Source organism: Branchiostoma belcheri, unplaced genomic scaffold, assembly GCF_001625305.1.
Source record: "Branchiostoma belcheri isolate BF01 breed outbred unplaced genomic scaffold, Haploidv18h27 scaffold198, whole genome shotgun sequence".
Classification (NCBI taxonomy): Eukaryota; Metazoa; Chordata; class Leptocardii; order Amphioxiformes; family Branchiostomatidae; genus Branchiostoma; species Branchiostoma belcheri.
This window is the reverse complement of record NW_017803468.1, coordinates 78287-96622: the sequence shown is the minus strand read 5'-3', so window position 1 is coordinate 96622 and position 18336 is coordinate 78287. Positions and strand designations below refer to the sequence as shown.

Below are 18336 nucleotides of genomic sequence, written 5' to 3'. Positions count from 1 at the left end.
TGAATCTTGAAAGCTTTACTAATCTTATTACTGGTATGCAAAAACTAACAATGATGAGATTTGATACATTTTGAAGGTCTTAGGCACATAAAATTGAATGTGTGGGTCATTACGCACCACTCAGGTGCAATGTGACCTCAGGTAACCCGCAATGGAACACGTGTTCCATGGATGGAACCGGCCATTCTTTAGATAGAACATGGAACGGGTATGGCACTTTTGGCCCTTTTTTTGCTGAAAATAGCCATTAAAGTCCCCCAAATGAGTCATTTGGAAGTTATGTATGCCAAATATATGACTGCTATTCTGTAGACACACGTTCAAGGTACCCTTATACCGAATGTCATATCATTCGGTTGTAATACCAGGGCTCAGGATCCAAAAATCCATTTTTTGTCGAAAAATGCCCCAAAAAAACTTCATAAAAATTTTTCAAAGGCATATTTCAAAAAAATGAAAAAATAACGTCTGGAGGTATTTGCTCACTCTACCTCCATGCCAAATTTCAAGTCATTTGGCTGAATGATGGCGGAGTTGAATCCCTTTGACTGTTTGGCAGGAGAAGGAGGAGAAGGAGGAGGAGAAACATGAGGGAACACAATATATTTCATCCATACCATGGTATGGACTGAAATATAAATAGAATAAATGAATAAATATAAACATATAACTTTGTAAAGAAAATGGTCACTGAAATTGTGGCCAGCTTTCCAGGCGTATGCATTCTTTTCCATCAAAACATGGCCTGGCTTAGCTAATTAGTATTATCCCAACATATTGTAGAAACATAGTTAATATTTTGAGTAGTATTATATACAATGAAACTTGTTTGGCCCACATAGAGTGGGTAGTAGACAAAATGTTAACATCGTTTTCCCACAATCGTCTTGGATTTCAACTTTTCTGTGGTTATTTAGTACGTAGTTTAGGTGAAATTCAAATGTAGATATATCATATTTTATAGTCGCAATGACAGTGCTGAGACCAAATGACCAGTTTGTAGTTTAATCTTCTTTCTCAATACAAAAATGTATCTATATATTACTCTCCTGAACTGTCATTAAATGAAAAAAAAATGATGTGTTGGGTTGACGATAAAATGCACGATACACTAAAAAGGCCTGTCTGCGTATCGGCATCTCACCCAGTCTCCAGGACTTTTGTAGCCAGGTTACCAAACCAAATTAGCTCAAGGCAAAGAATTTTGTCCTTAATACTTCAATACACAATACGTCCCTTGGGGGAAATACTAATTTTATACCTAACTAACACCGGCATCTTGTTTCGTCAAGGCCCTAACGTTGCGTTTAATACTATGACAACCGTGACGTTCCCGGTCCTAAAGCAAACGATAGTCCGTGAATTAATCCTGGTGTTTGTGATGTTGCTATAGTGATTATTAACCTCTTTAAAGTTCAGCTAGAGTTCGCAAGTACAGAAGGGAGTGCTATTTTCCGACGGACATTAGTTTAAGGTGATGAAAAATTCATCTTCCTTTATAGTATATGATAAAATACCCATTATGCGCGCAATTTAAGTCTTAAACGCACGGAATCACGGACAAACTACCAAACTATCCTATATATGCGTTCCTTTTGTGCCTATGTTTTGCTTCAGAATCTATATTGTGCCAAAGTTACAATACAAAATTGAACATGATCTCAGGGGCGATAAAAAAATACAGTGTGTTCTTTGATAACAATTAGCCTTCTCGGTGATCTTGGTGTATCGCCCCTCATTTATACCAAAAATACTCACGATAAATTGAAAACAAAGGGGTAATCTGGTATCTTTTCTTTTACATTTTGCTCTCTCGTACATTTCTTAAGATTTCCAATATTCCAATTCTGTCCTGCTTCCAGTCCTAACGTTTCAGTATAATGTCAAAAGATATGTCCAAATCAGAACCTGCATTACCTTAACCCGTCACAATCTTGCTTTGAAAGAGTACTGTTACAGTTACACCCCCCCCCCATTGCTCAGGGGTGCCAGAGTGTACAGTGCAATTTTACGGAATACAGTGCAAGTTTAACCCTAAACAGTACACCTGGGGTCCGCGCGGACCCCAGCACTATATATTCTGTAATATCTTTTTTGTTTCTAAAGATTTTTTTCTGAAATTTTAGGTAATTGTCACCCACAAAGTTGTCTCTCAATACAGTGCAGAAAACTCCGTTTCTGCCATTTATAAAAAAAATTATATCTGATTTTCTTTTGGGGTCCGCGCGGACCCCAGCCGGCTTTCGATCATAATGGATACACTGGCGTTCTTATACATTACCTTATTTCCGTTTTTATATGTTTTTATGCATTCATCGTATGTCTACCAAGTTTTCAGAGAATGGTGTAGTAATAGAATTAAATTTTAATAACTTTGGTGTAATTATGACGTCATATGACGTCAGAGCTAATAATATAGTCCGCCATATTGGATTTTGACCAATGACGTCATCAAATTAGCATATTCTATGCATATTAAATGATTTAACTTATATTTAATTATGTAAGATGTTATTAATGTTGGAAAAGAAGTGTAATTTTATATAAAACTCAGAAAATTTTTATGTTTACACCAAAATTACTTCTATTTTCAAAAAAAAACTACCCGTTGCCATGGCAACACAAAAAAAACATCAACTTACTAGTATAAAACTAATATGAACTTTTTTCCAGAGACATTTTAAGAAAGGTCTCCAAATTTGATACTTCTAGCGCAAGCCGTTTAGCCGCTATCTGAGATCAAAGTTGGGCCTCAAAAGCCCCTTCAGTCTGAAATGGGTTTAAAAATCGGGTATTTCTTCTTGTCTTCTTTTCTTCACCAAAAAATAGAAAAAGTTCAAAATGTATGATTTTTGTATGTAATGTGGACACAGAGGTTCCCACATCAGTTTGCAAAACAATTGAGCTGGTAGCATGTTGATAATTTCTAAAAATTAGCAAAAAAATGCTCTGGGGTCCGCGCGGACCCCAGGTGCACAGATTAATCAGTCCGGGAAGGTGTTCTGTTGAGGGTTAAGTATACAGTGCAAGTTTACTAGTATACAGTGCAATTTTACGGAATACAGTGCAAGTTTAAGTATACAGTGCAAGTTTACTAGTATACAGTGCAATTTTACGGAATACAGTGCAAGTTTAAGTATACAGTGCAAGTTTACTAGTATACAGTGCAATTTTACGGAATACAGTGCAAGTTTAAGTATACAGTGCAATTTTACGGAATACAGTGCAAGTTTAAGTATACAGTGCAAGTTTATTAATATACAGTGCAAGTTTACGGAATACAGTGCAATCGTATTTAATATACAGTGCAATTTTACGGAATACAGTGCAATTTTACGGAATACAGTGCAATCGTATTAGTATACAGTGCAATTTTACGGAATACAGTTACGGAATACAGTGCAATTTTACTAATGACGTTGTTATGACGTAACCTGGGCCCGGCTTTCCAGGGACGCCGCTGACGGAGCGTACTCACGTCTTTCTGTGTTTTTCGAGTGAATTTGGACCGTCCTCGTAGATAGACCTTTAGTCAAATCAGTACATACTACACACAGGGCATGTTACTACACAGGGATCATTTCGAATTCGCTCGAAAAAGACAGAAATATCTGAGTCAGCGGCGTCCGCCATCTTGAAAATGAAAAAAAAGCAGGGAAAGCCGGGTCCAAGTCACGTGATTCAACGTCATTAGTAAAATTGCACTGTATTCCGTAAAATTGCACTGTATACTAGTAAACTTGCACTGTATTCCGTAAAATTGCACTGTATTCCGTAAAATTGCACTGTATTCCGTAAAATTGCACTGTATACTCTGGCACCCCTCTTGCTGTAATTGTTTGGCTTACCGCGCGGACTTAACTCCCCCGTGTATGTATTTTTATTAGCCGTCCATAGTTACTAAATGCCTTTTGAACCATGAACCATGCTGACTGCACGTAAGCCCTCATCCAATGTCAACATTAGCAAAATCAGGAAAAACTTTATACTGAAACTACTACTGAAATCTTTCTTTTAGTATCTTCAATGCAACATATTGAATTTCACTAACTACTTTACACACACCATTTCTAAGTCGACTCGGCGAAGTCGACTTGAAAAACTACTGTTTACACACACGACTTGGCACTCCGGCTGTGCAACCCTCCCCCCAAGTCGACTCGGTGGCTCGGTCTTGCCTTACTAGTCGACTACTAGGCAGAGACTCTCAAGTCGACTTCGTTTCGCCCGTTTACACACGCGAAACTAGCGGACTCGACACCCTGCTGGCCGACTTAAGTCTGGTTGGATACGACTCAAGTCGTCTTTATTAGAATGCGACTTGAGTTGATGATGACTGGTTTATTATTCGCAAAGACATACAGGTTTAAAAGTCGGTGGCAGCCTAAATGGATGAATTGTAGACTTTTTCACAATTTAAAAACTTGACAATATTATCCATTGGGACTTAGAAAATACAATATCAAAAGTACGAAAAGCCTGTTCGACCAGTACAACAACCAGTATGTTACAGAGCTTGCGTATCGTTCAGCAACTTTGTCAGATAGTATTATAGAGTTAAATTCTTTCTCTTATACACTGGGGTATTTTCGCTCAAGTCCACTAGCTCAAGTTGTCTTGAGTTCCAGTCGACTTGACAAAAGTTACGTGTAAATTTACTAATGTATCAAAAGGCGGCCCATTGTGTGTTGGCAAGGGTGTTGCCAGACAGTAAGTGAAGTGCAGATCGATATCATTGTTTGAAGGAGCAAACAAAGCACCGGTGCTAACAAATGACGACTTGAGGTGGCTAGATATATTAGAAACAGAAACATGATAATTAAACTAGATAAGGGCATAATACTCTCTTGACAATTTGCAAACATTGGCTGTCATGATGAATAGATGATTAAATTGGTTATAAAGAATGGCCGAGAGGCTAGGCATACGGACGTGATATCGGGAGTTCATGAGTTCCATTCCTGGGAAATGGCCGGTTTGTGACCTTAGGAAAGGCACGTTTGCCTTAAGCCTCGGTCACAACCCGCCGTACGTGCTTTTTGTCCGTACATTTTTGGGAGGCTACGTCTGCTACGTTTTTTCTGAAAACGTAGGGAAGGAGTGGCATCGACTCACGTCACTCGCACGTCCCTCGCACGGTTTCGCAAGGTGTTAGAGTGTAGTCTGCACGCCACGTCTGGCCGTGAGCGGTTGCGTGCATCGTACGTTGCGCAAGTGGTAAGTGAGTTGTACGTGCTTACAACGTACGATCTCTGTGCGATTGCAACTTTACCGTAAGGACGCCGTACTCACACGTGCGTCTTTCGTACGGTACGTACGGGGCACGTGCGTCGCCCGTACTCGCACGCACGGGTGGTGAATACGTAGACCGCACGCAGAAAAAATTTTACATGCACTTAAAGTTTTACGGCGTGTCTGCGTGCTCCCAAATCCTTAGGATTCCGTACGGAGGCGGTACACACCACGCACGGATGCCCTACGTTTGCCCACGTTTTTGCACGTAGACAGCACGCAGAAGCACGTACGGCGGGTTGTGACCGAGGCTTCACTCCATCCCGACGTGTAAAATGCGTGCCTGACTTCGGTTGGAGAGGTATATGGCATTGTAGGAGAAGGGATGGGTCCCACCTTTCAATACCGTACCCTACACACAGTGGATCAACCTTATTGCCTCAAAATGGCTATGGGACTACAGGGGTTTGCGAAAACTGGCTACCACCCAGGAGGTGCACCGCCACTGAGCACTCCTCAGTCTAATCCTGGATGCATCTCTATACATGCACAAGAAGTCGTTAAATCGTTGTCGATAGTATATAATTATTCAATGTCTTATTAGCAAAATCAGGAAAAACTTTATACGACAAATAACAGATTGTAGCAAAAGCAATAAAATCAGGAGGAAATTGATTCTATTATTCCAGGTCCCCCAAGACGTTCTTGGTGAAACTGAACTGTACCACTGTAATAAAAATTGTATTAACTTATTTTTTTTATTTACTTACTTACCAAACATTTTCACAAAGTTGACCAAGTTGTCTAGGATCTAAGGGTATGTTGTCATACTCATTGAATTTAATTTGTTTCCAGCACAATGGAATCCATAAGGGTGAAGTGTGTACTACCACTGTACATGTTTCTGTTCCTGATGGTGCCGAACCTGGAGGGTAAGTAGGGCTACTCTTTTTATTTTATTTCTTTATTCTCATAAGGCCATGTTGATTTGATTATATGGATGACATCCTCCGGGAGCCCCAAAACTGATGCGCGCGTGCGAATAAAAAAAAAGTTTTGCAAAAAAAAAAGTTCTTTTCATTATGAAATCTACGTGGTCATGAGGGTTGAGCAAATGGCACAGAATATGGTTTGGCGAATAATCTAGTCTTCAAGTTCATTTCTTTACAATTTCGTCTTTTTTCGTTTGACTTTGGCATTCTACGACATTGGTATAGTTTTTATTAATTTTTTTTGTAACTTATGGTATATTTTTGCTCATTTTTCATCTGTTTTGTACGATTTACAGTATGGTTGAAAACTTTTTTTTTTTTGGAAACGGCCGAAAATTCATGCGCGCGCGGATGTCATCCATATTATTTAATCAAATCAACATGGCCTAACAGATAGATGAAAATCACAAAGTTTTCTGGCTGTGTTTTTTTTTTCTTCTAGCAGCAAAACGCAGTATCCTAATATAGTATTTTGTTGACAAAGTGAGGAATGTTTTGTGAGGAATGTTGTATTTTCTGTGTTCCGAGTTCTAACTCTATTTCTAACATTATGCTAAAACATGGATCAAATTCAAAGTTGTTATGTTCATCACTAGTTACCCTGTTCAATAATATCCTTGTCGGAGGCAACTGTTCGTCCAATTGGAACACAAGCATCCCAACTCCGATTTTTAAATCCGGTGACATGTCCAACGTTGATAACTATAGGGGAATCGCTCTCTCCAGTTGTTTGTTAAAATCTTTCACCCTTCCAAAATACCAGGCTACCATATTTTATAGAAAACGATTTGTTAGCCGACACTCAGTTTGGCTTTAGAAAGAAGTGCCAAACCGCCAACAATGTTTGTTTGTTTTGTTTGTTTGTTTGTTTATTTGCATATAATCAGAGAGAACAATAAAAAGAACATAATACAGTAAAATAGGATATGCAGGGGAAAGATAAGAAGCCATAATGGCTTGTCCGTGATCTTCCCCCGACTAAATTAATTTACAACTGTGATAATGGTAACAAATCAAATGGTAATAATAAATAACAATAAGTCATTGAAAAAAAACGATCAATATGATAACGGTAACAAATCAAATAGTAACAATAAATAACAAAAGTAATTGGTATAAATAACGTTAATTAGAGATGGTATATTAAAAATAAGTTAACAGAGGTTTAACTGAAGAACAAACATAAACAAAAAAATTTAAGCAATAACTCCAGAATATATAAATGAATTTTAAATTTAAATCTTATATAACATGTAACGGAAAAATTCAAACTTATACTTAGTATGATAGTGGTAAAATGTTTTCATTTTACAATCTCTTATTGAAAAATATAAAAGATATGAAAGATAAATTGTTGGTGACCAGGTCTGTTTTGTGGATATGAAAAAAAGCATTTGACTCCGTATGGCGTGATGGACTATTCTATAAATTGCACCATGGCATCGGGAGAACTTTTTTGGTATATTGAAATCTATGTAGTCAAATGTCAACTATGCAGTTAGAGGTGTAACCTTAGCCCCTTGTTATTTAATTTGTTTATCAACGACCTGCAGCAATGTTTTGATTGTGATGAATGTGATGCTGCTACTTTAACCACAAAATCTATCAATTGTTTGTCATGGGCTTGCTTTGATCTCATTACAATTATCAAAGCTGATTTTCAAGATTTACACTTGAAAATATTTTAAATTTACAATTTTGCACCAAGAGCAGGAGGGGAGGGGGGCATTGCAAGCAAAGAAGCAAAAATTACTCAAAATTTGGTGCTCCCAGCCCCAAGGACAGACAATACTTAAGCTCCTGTTGTTCCCCCAGAGCTTTGCGATGTTCACCATATCTAAGAAGCCGCTCTTTAAGAACATAACGGACTTCCTTGTGGAGGAGACCAGTGCCTGTTCTTACTCACCTGTTGTTTTACAGCTAAGCATGATTTTAAGTTAACTGTCAATGTCTCCAAAACAAAGGTTATTGTTTTCTTTTAAGGTTGTAACACCTTATCAAAGACTTGTGCTAGCCCTTATTGTTTGAGTAATTAGAATATATTAGGTTTTATTCCAAAAGTCTTATTGAATACATTTATTTTATTGGTCGCTATCTTTTGTTGTTGTTGTTGTTTGCACTTTGCCATACATTGTACCATGTGCAATTGTCGTGCAATAAAACATAATCGCGTTCTGTAATAAAATGAGTTAAACAGATTATTCATAATCCTTTTCCCCTTGTTCTTAGGGTGTCGTGTCGTCCGCATCTCCAATAACAACCCTCCCAGCCACGCCTCTCCCATGACAACCTACACCCGCACCAACATGACGTCATCTGGGCGTCCCGTGTACAAAAGCGACACCAGTGACTCGTATCTGTACCACATCCCTGCCCGTAATGGTCATTCGGCCCGATGGGTTGTTGGGAGGACTGTGAGTGCGACAGATGGATACACCATGTTCGTGAAGAGTGACCATCTCAACGCGGACGAAATCACCGGACAGTTCTTCACCCTGGTACATGGTGTTTGGAGAGAATCACCAAACGTCAATGCATCATGCACAGGTAAATTTGATTCAAGAAATTGATGGGATGAACGTACTTTGCAATAAAAAGAATTTAACTGTTCTCCAACTAAAAAAAATTGACTCACCGAAATTTTCAACTGAATCACGGTCTCATTATATATATTACCAATTCAGATGAAATTTAATGCTAGTATGATAACAATGAGAGTGGCAAGTATTATGTTTTCTTTCCTCCTGCTCCAAATTCACATGTATTGACATGGTCTTTATTTTGTGCATTGTTTAGAAAATAATGTAAAAACGGTAAACACTTTTATTCAACAAAGAAACTTGCATGCTATAAATGTTAGCAAGAAGAGTCCACTCCCCTTGCATATATAATGGCCACTCCCCCTGCGGTCAAGTGGTCTTTTATGTCAAATAAAGGACCACTTTTGAAATAAAGGCCACTTTGGATGATTTTCACTAGGCGCATCATACTTCTATGACATTGCGGCGTCATAACCACTGTGACGCGGAGGCTTCTGATTGGTCAACGCCACCTGGCTATAAGAAAATAACATTCCTCAAATTATCGTAGTCAACGCTACACAGACGGACCTATAAACATTTCTTTCTACCTTACAGTGGAGAACGTTGCCCTTGGTAAACCTGCCTCACAAAGCAGCACAGCTACAGATGGGTCCAATTCGGCTGACCTAGCCGTGGACGGAGAGAAGGGAACGTCTGTGCCGGATAACCAGTGTACCCTGACCAACCCTGAGATCAGCCCGTGGTTGCAAGTGGACCTCGGCAGAGACTGGCCGATTGAAACCGTGCGAGTTCTCAACCGCGGGGACTGTTGTGGTAAGTTTTTTTTATAAGAAAGTGTTAGCTTTTTTATAAGAAAGAGAGCACCAGGTCCTTTGCCATGAACTTTTAAAATATTTCTTCAGGTTTTTTTTGTTTAATTTTCATTCAATCATTCCTTAAAATCACTCAAAGTGAAATAAATTCAAGAAAATTGCCTGATTTTTAAAAGATAAATGTTAAGTAAATTTTCTTATAAAATACTAGGACATGCTAGTCTTCTTGAGCCTTAAACTTGCTGTAACGTTTGAGACCAGGGAGGGAGACTTTGACTTCGCAGACATTATAACTAGACTTTGTTTGATACCATATATTTGCATTTTTGAAGGGCCCCTTCTGGAGAATTTTGAAGTTAGACTAAAAGGAGGAAGGGAGTCATGGGACTCAAGTGAAATGTGCGGAGTCCCGAATCACGGCACGCTAACCAGTGGGCAGAGCATCACCGTGGACTGCGGCCGTCCGATCGTCGGCAGATACGTCCGGATCCAGCTGCCTGAGAGGTCGGATACTGACGTGCTGTCCGTGTGTGAGGTGGAGGTGTTCCCAGGCTTGGGTGAGTAGTTTTTTTTTTCCTTTTATCTAACCACGTCTTGAGTTCCAGGCGGATCATCCTTATAGTGTTGCTATTCAAATGTAGATACGGGCCATACTAGCCCATTGTACAATGTAGTTAAAAAAATTGCGCTGTACATAAAATTCATGATTTGCTGAAATGACTTGCTAAGGTGGCAGTGGTCGGATTAACCTAGTCACAAAGATTGATATCGGTCTTTCAGGATGCCCAGCTGGTTCCATCGTCCATGGGGGTATCTGTTACACGCCCGTCAACAGCCCGATGACCTACGAGAACGCACAGGCAACATGCCAACAGCTTGGCGGCACCCTAGCCATGCCACGCCATCGCCACATCAACACGTTCCTGACAGATACAGCCATCCGTGTGGACATATACAGCCACTACTGGATCGGGCTGTCCAAGGAGAACGGGGCCTGGGTCTGGGAAGACGGAAATCCGCTTTCCGGGTTTCGCGGATGGGGACCTGAACAACAAATCACGATCGGCAACTGCACAGTACTACGCCCTGACGGTACTTGGCAAGTTGAGTCTTGTGAGACGCCGGCCAAGTTCTTTTGTCAGGTCTCAGGTAAGTCCTGTTCGATTGTGATTATGTGATGAACATGTGTGTGCCTTGATGCATTAATCAAAGATGTGTCATTTTTGAGACATAATATTTTTACCAGTCAATATTTTCAAATAATCGTTTGAAGGTTATACATTGACATTGATTATGTGTCTTGCTTGCAGCTACGCAATCATGGAACATAACAACGCATTTCAGCCAACTCAGCGTATAAAACTTCCATTGATTGTAATCTTGATAAAGGGTAGTCAATATATTCATGATGTAAAATATTGAACACATGCAGCGCCTGTGGATCTTGCGACTGTTGGGTACCAACCACACGGCGGAGCTTACCTTCGAGCTTTCTCGGTAAAGAAGACGCTTAATGAGGCCAAAGCCGCCTGTGGTCAGTTCGGTGGAGGACGTCTTGCTCAGCCCACAACAAAAGAGTTTAATGTTGCACTGACCGGGATAGTAGGGGAGGCATCTGCCGACGAAAGCTTTTGGATCGGTGTGAAGATGTATGAGGTATGTACTTCAAAACTAGACCCCTGCGAATCTTAAAGGAATTCGGCAATCTTACAGGAATGTAGTCTTATGACTAAATATAATCTGCCTTTAACTTCTTATTAAAACCAGAAGACATGCTTACAAATCTATGGAAGAAATATTGTAAGGTTGAATAGAATAGAATAGAATAGAATAGAATCGGAATAGAATAGAATAGAATAGAGGACGAAACCATTTTGTAATAGAATGTAGATTGTATAGCAAATATAGTTATGAACTGAATTTTGTGTCTGTAAAAAAAAACTATTTCCTTAATGTATGCACTCAATTAAGCACTGTAGAAAATTCACTTACAATTCGTAATGCAGCTAGACAAAGCTTCTATAAATAATTAAGACATCTGTTCTTTAATCTCTATTACAACTTAAAAGCGATGAGAAGTAAGAATGATCTGATGATAGTTTGTTGTACCTTTAACTGTATTTGTTCATCATGTTTTTCTGGTCACCTGCATATAGCCCATTGTGACAAAATGTGCGATAATGCTCGTCATTCATCCAAGAGAGAATGACAGAAGCATGCGTCAGTGTACGTAGACCGTTAGTAAGGTAATATGCATTAATTAACACATGGCTCTCTGGAATAACACGATTATGAACTCTTTTTTTTAATTTTTTTTTTCATAGGACTTCTGGCTGTGGTCGGATGGGACCCCAAGCGAGATGTCCTACAGCAGTTGGGCATCAGGAGAACCCTCTGGGCAGGGCTGCGTCACGACAACGTCAACTGGAGAGTGGAGCGTGAAAAACTGCGACGAAGAGGCGTTCTACGTTTGCCAGATAGGCAAGTAACTTTATTTTTTATTGGCTCACCAATTCATCCATCCGAACACCAAAACACTCCATGACGAACTTCTATCGACTGAATCAATGAAAAATATTTTCGTATTCGTAGGTCGTAACGGTTAATATCATTCAGCGAAAAATGAAGTCGCTGAAATCGTGTTTCTACATGTATAAATTGTTCATGTCATGACGTTAGGAAGCCAGGTGCAAAGCCAGGTGCAAAAAGGATTCAAACTGAAATCTCGCCAAAATTGTATGAGTACAACATTCTGAAGTGTCTCTTCTTTATTTTAGGTGATGAGAGCTTGTACGAGATGGAACCTCACTCTAAAGGTATCATATGTTGTTCGTTATGTTTGCCAACAAAACTGTTTAATGTAATTGTACACGTAATCATGATGCCTGGTAAGGGTGTGAAAAATCTTGTGCTTAACTTAACATGTCAACATTATATAATACAATAGCAACCGAAAGGAGTTGGCAGTCAAAAGCATGAAAGTTCATCTGAGTTGGTAAATTACATTATGAAAAACTTAAACTTTTCTCCAACTCGAAATTTGACTCACCAGAAATTTTCGACCGAATCACTCAGTTTTCCTCAGCTATCTGACCCAAATGCTGTGGACACGTGATTTTTCCCACGTGTGACGTCAGCAAAGGGTCAAAGGTTGTCTGAAGTCGATATCGCCCCCCGTCCCGGTTGAGCGATGGTTGAAGTGCCCTGATGTATATGGCCTCTTTTATGCCTCTCTTGAAGTAATCCTGTTCGGTATCCAAGATTCTGACCCCCTCCAAATCCACTGTGTGTCCCGGTGATTCTATGTGGATGTGCTGTGACACCTCAGATGCAACAGAACTGGGTCGTCTATGTCCTAGAAACCTGGTTTTTAGTGAGCGCTCAGTTTCCCCGATATAAGTTTCCCGACAGGGGCCTCTGTTAGTGTTTCCCTGGCAACTTATGTGGTAGATAACCCCACATTTGTCTTTCTTGGGAGTTTTGTCCTTAGGTGCCACAAGGAGTTGTCTTAACGTACGATGAGGTCTGAAACAGGTACTCACTCCGTGTGCAGCAAAGATTCTACGTAGGGGCTCAGAAACACCCTTTACGTATGGGAGGACTACAAGTGTTTTTCTGTTTTTCCTTCCCGTTCCCTGACTATCTTGGGGTTTAGACCGGGGCTGTCTGGGCTCGGAGGCTTTCCTAATGAGCCACTGAGGGTAGCCACACTTCTTTAGGGCTCACTTCTTTAGGGCTCCTGTAACGTGATCGACATGCACATCTAAAGTTGTTCTTTGGGGAAGGGTTGGGTCTTCTTGTAGTCTCTGGGAAATAACAACAAGGGCCTTATCCACTGGCACCGATGTAAACAATGCAGTTACGTCGAAATGGGGATCTAGCTGTGACTACATTTTGTTATTCTAAGATGAATTGTGAAGCACTTTTGGCATCGTATTTGCGCAAAGTACTGGATGGTTTGGAGAATGTTTCATGCACATCTTTTTTCTTTTGTTGCTGCTCTTTTGCCGGGGTTTACATTATATTTGCAATCCAAAACCCAGCAATGCGAAATGAAATCTTAGTCCTACAGACTATGAAGAAATAAGTATAAAACTTTATTTAAAGGAAAGCATCTCATTTAAGTTCCTGCGATGACGGCTTTGCCAAGAATCTCAACCAGAAGAATGAACATGCAAATGAAATTATTTTCTCCATCCTGTAGCGCGATGTGGCGGAATACTCTACGAGAGTTCTGGCCAGATCGTATCACCAGGATATGGACAGAATCTGAACAACCCTGAAGAACTGGACTGTGAGTGGAAGATCATAGTCCCGGATGGAAAGGTCGTACAGTTTACAGTTGAAGACTTTCAACTGAAGGAGGACGGTAGCCTTGAGATATTTGACTTCTGCCCTTACGGACACCGCGTCGAGAGTCTTTCAGGAACTGTCGAATCCAATCTGACTATCACCACCACCGCCAATGAGGCCTTCCTCAAATTCAGCTCCAATGGTCTACAACCGACGCATGGTTTTAACATCAGCTTCCAAGGTATTTAGTGCCGTCATTTCGTTTTATAAAGTCTATTTCAATTTTGCTTAAGTCACTGTTAACAAAGGCATTTCCTTTTTTTTTAACAAAAAGTTACTAGCATGACATCCTATTCTATATTGTATATTTTAGCAAAGCCCCCACAACGCGGCCCAAATGTTCGTCAAAACAGCCAGAAAACTACAAGAGCTACGCGACGTACGCTGGCAAAGGGCATCGTACCTGGCCTGCAGGTATGATAAACTGACCAGCCTCACAGCTTTCAGTTTAAGGAAAAAGAAAAAGAAAATGGGGCAAAGAAACAGAGATAAACAGAGAAAAGAGAAAAGCTTAAGGAAGCAAAGGAGTCAAGAAGGAATAGATCATATATGTGGCTGATTTATTATTCTACTCACAGCATTAGGTGTCAATTTGTAGCCAGCTCTAGGGATAAAGGGATAAGTGATGATAATTGCTCTGAATGGATTGTAATGTTTTTTCTTTGCAGCAAGTCGCTAGCTTCGTGAGCAGCACTTTGCTCAGCGTGGCAAACATGGTCTTTGGCAGTCAGAACACCGGACAACAACATGCAGAATTAATGAACAATCTAAATCTCCTAAAGGACACGGTTAAAGAAATAGGAAGTGACATACAACAGCTAGGCATCATGTTGGAATGGCAGGTCGAGATGGCACAAGCAGCTCAAATGTATTCGAGCTCCGAGCAAAGAATCAAGAACTTGCTCGACACGTTGCAAACTCAACTTACTATTACAACAAACGGGACACTGGAGCCTGCCAGGGCCAACAGAGGCCTTGTTCAAAACTGGGTGGACAATGTGCTGACACAGGGAGAAGGAGGCATTAACGCGGTACCAACGCGTTTAAATAACATTTGATCAAATTCTTTTCGCCTCAAGCAAATATCGCAATGTGCAAGCAAAATCGCTTAATATTTTCTGAGTTTCAAGAATGTAAGAAAAGGATGCTGTCTTTAAATACATGTAGTAAATGCTGGGTTAATATACAGGTGTGAGGTTTTGAATTTTTCATCATTTGTCTTTTTATATAGAACCTAAACAACATGCATGACAAAGTCGTTTTCATCATTTCTCGTTCCCTATAGGTCTTGAACAACATGCATCGCATGGTGATGGGGACTCAATCAGTGTTTAACGGGAAGTCAGTCATTGCAATAATGGACGGCCTACTGAAAAGCCAACATCATCCGAGTGCCACTGAAGAGGTAGATTTTTCCCTTTTCAAATTACTAATTACATATTCATCTTAATCTTTAACGTCAGTCAAGCTCCAAATGTACATGTATAGCTATTAACAAATAAAATCCATTCTAATTCTGTTCATCTAAACAAGTACTACATCTGTATAAAAGCTTTTCACTTTATGAAAAAGTGAATGTATATCTATCTATCTAAAGTATCTCCCCATCGATAGATAGATAAATTGGTAGATAGATTATATGGATATATGCATTCACTTTTTATTTTCATGTGTATTCTACCGTACTTGAGATTCTGAACACTTCACTTTAATTTAATTTTTCAGCTGAAGAGTATCGCTGAATACATCATTGACCTGCAACTCTCCGGGTACGTTGCCTGGATCCTCGCTCTCAGGCATAATGGTGATATGGACAAAGCTGAAGGAATTATTAACAGGGGATCCAAGAAGTTGAGTGAACAAAATTGCTTCATGGCGCGTTTCTTCGACGGTGAGTGAATACATTTCCAAAACAAATGCATAATGTGTTTAATTTGTTTATCACTCATTCATATGTGTTACATGTATGTGGTGAGAGGCCCCTCCAACACTGTTCTGCTACAAATGTAACCCAACACCACAAGGTGTTGCTACAGCACCAGTTACCATGGTGACAGACGTCAGGTCCAGGTCATTGACTGTATTTCCTAGGAGAAGAAGAAGAGAACGAAACAGAAAAAAAAAACTATGTGTTCTTCTGCGAAGGTAAACATCACCAATTACTATAAACAAGTTGAGTGTTTTTAAATTTGTAACATGATGCATCGTATTCTTATCATTTAGACTGGCCGACAGGCACCTTTGGCTTTCCCATGGCAACTGGCGGGTGTCCGAATGGGTCATCTGTGGTTTTTAAGGGGGGCCAGTACGAGATGAACGGAGTCAACAGTTTCCTTTGGTCAGAGGATGATCAACTGCATTTAAGCGGAAGTGTCTCTAACAACACAGTGAAGCAGGGAGTCTGCATGAAGGTTACGTATCACAGTTACATATTACCGCTTTAAATCAATTGAATGTGAACTTTATATACAAGATCACATCTGTTGGTTTTGTGAAGTCATGACATAGAAATAATTTTTTTTAATTCTGTTTTTACAGACGACTTACAGTGGCAGCGGCAACTGGTCAAAAGGAAGGTACTGCTTGTTTAAGCATGGGAATTGTCCACCAGGTACGCATGTATTTACCCCTTTAAACCACTCGCCAATTTATTATAATTTCCATGTTCACCTTGATAGATGTGGCTATTTCTTTTCTTGATCTTTTTTATCACCTTCAGGATTCAGTTGGGGCCGGCTGGGATTTCCCGGAGGTACTAAGACTGGAGTTGTTTCGGATGGAGACGTGGACAGTGACAGCACGGAGGTGGAGTTCTGCTGCCGGGATGACGGGGATGCCTCCTACCCTATCCGCCTGCCTGTCGGGACCCCCTTCTATCTGCTCAGACATGGAGGACAGTGCCAACAGGTACAGGAATATGTACTTATGACATCTAGATCCGTCCGTAGGATTTTAATATATAGCATTTTCATATTAGAAAAAAATTAATAAGTCGGCGTCTTCTTACTACATGCCTTTTGGTAGCGCTTCCAGCATCATTTACGTTGTCAAAAATTCATTTAATTTTAAAGTCACATGGCAATCCAAACTGCTTTTTACTATTTTTTTATAGTGGTTAAGTTTTCTTTAACTAAGTGGAAATAAATTTCTTTTTGTAGATTTCTCCTATATCATGTATTTATATCATCCAGTTCTTATGCATATTGCAACTCATCCTGCACCTTATCCTTAATTGATGACCTCTAATGTGTGTAATATTTTTGTTGATTTTGGCATACAAATAAAGGGCTGTGTTTTCTTCTTCTGTGTCTCTAGGTCGATGGAGCAACAGTTCTTGAGGAGTGGATTGAGTTCAGGGGAAACGGCCACAGGGCTGGCATGACTCCTGATGATGATGGTGAGGGCAACAGCCACAAGATCTACTACTGCTTCTACAGGGCATCCGGGTCATCACCCAACATCCCAGCTACACCGATCATCTCAGCTGCTGTACCAGTGCACACAACAAACGTAATCAACTATGTTGTCACCATCAGCCTTGTAGCTGGACCACGTGCCTTGCTGTAAACTCCTGCAATGTCAAAAGAAAACCAGATGATCCATATGATTATTTTCTATTTATAACCATTTAATGACCAACCCTTTTTAACTATTTTTTGACAGAATCTGGTCCCTTGTTCAACTTGTGGGAATATATTCCTTTTGGCAAAGAAACAAACGAAAAAAAATATTGTTCTATAAACTCTGCCTGATCTTTGAGATATATGCTAAAATATGTTAGATATTAAATTGAATATTACCTTTTATCCTTTATGAAAAGCAGACAAATCGATTATTTACTTCTATTCTGACATATGCAATATTTAAATCGTGATATGACTCATCTGCAACATCGCCCAGTGAGGTCTTAACATATCCAATGGCATGCTGTACTAAGATGTAATCAATCAATCAAGCCGCAAGCATCACAGTAGATGCATGGCGGCTGTAGCCATGTCCCTCCAGGATGTTCTGTAGATGATGTAAGCCGGATATATAATATTCTGTAAGTAGTATATCAATATTGTACTTGATTCATTGTGTGATCATGAGGTTTAAATCTACCTGTGGTATGTTTTTTTCCAAGTGATAGGCTTTGCAAGACTCTGTACACCATCTAGCAATGTTGTAATCAATTCTTGTGTGATTTTAATGCTACTAGTGCAAGATGCATATGCTCTGTGCACAGCATAGCAACATCGCCCAGTGAGGTCTTAACATATCCAATGGCATGCTGTACTAAGATGTAAGTGAGGTCTTAACATATCCAATGGCATGTTGTACTAAGATGTAAGTGAGGTCTTAACATATCCAATGGCATGTTGTACTAAGATGTAAGTGAGGTCTTAACATATCCAATGGCAT

At 39.8% G+C, this 18336-nt stretch overlaps 1 protein-coding gene across 1 annotated transcript; it reads left to right on the top strand.

The window, feature by feature from the left end:
• The first annotated feature begins 11019 nt into the window (after positions 1-11019).
• LOC109468278 lies at positions 11020-17897 on the top strand. The gene is made up of 12 exons (XM_019766534.1): positions 11020-11235; positions 11904-12060; positions 12357-12395; positions 13784-14113; positions 14246-14346; positions 14601-14963; positions 15218-15337; positions 15658-15823; positions 16156-16343; positions 16471-16543; positions 16652-16839; positions 17248-17897. Exons 1-12 carry the CDS (start codon positions 11227-11229, stop codon positions 17497-17499), a joined length of 1986 nt encoding a protein of 661 aa, XP_019622093.1. The 5' UTR covers positions 11020-11226; the 3' UTR covers positions 17500-17897.
• Positions 17898-18336: the final 439 nt, after the last annotated feature.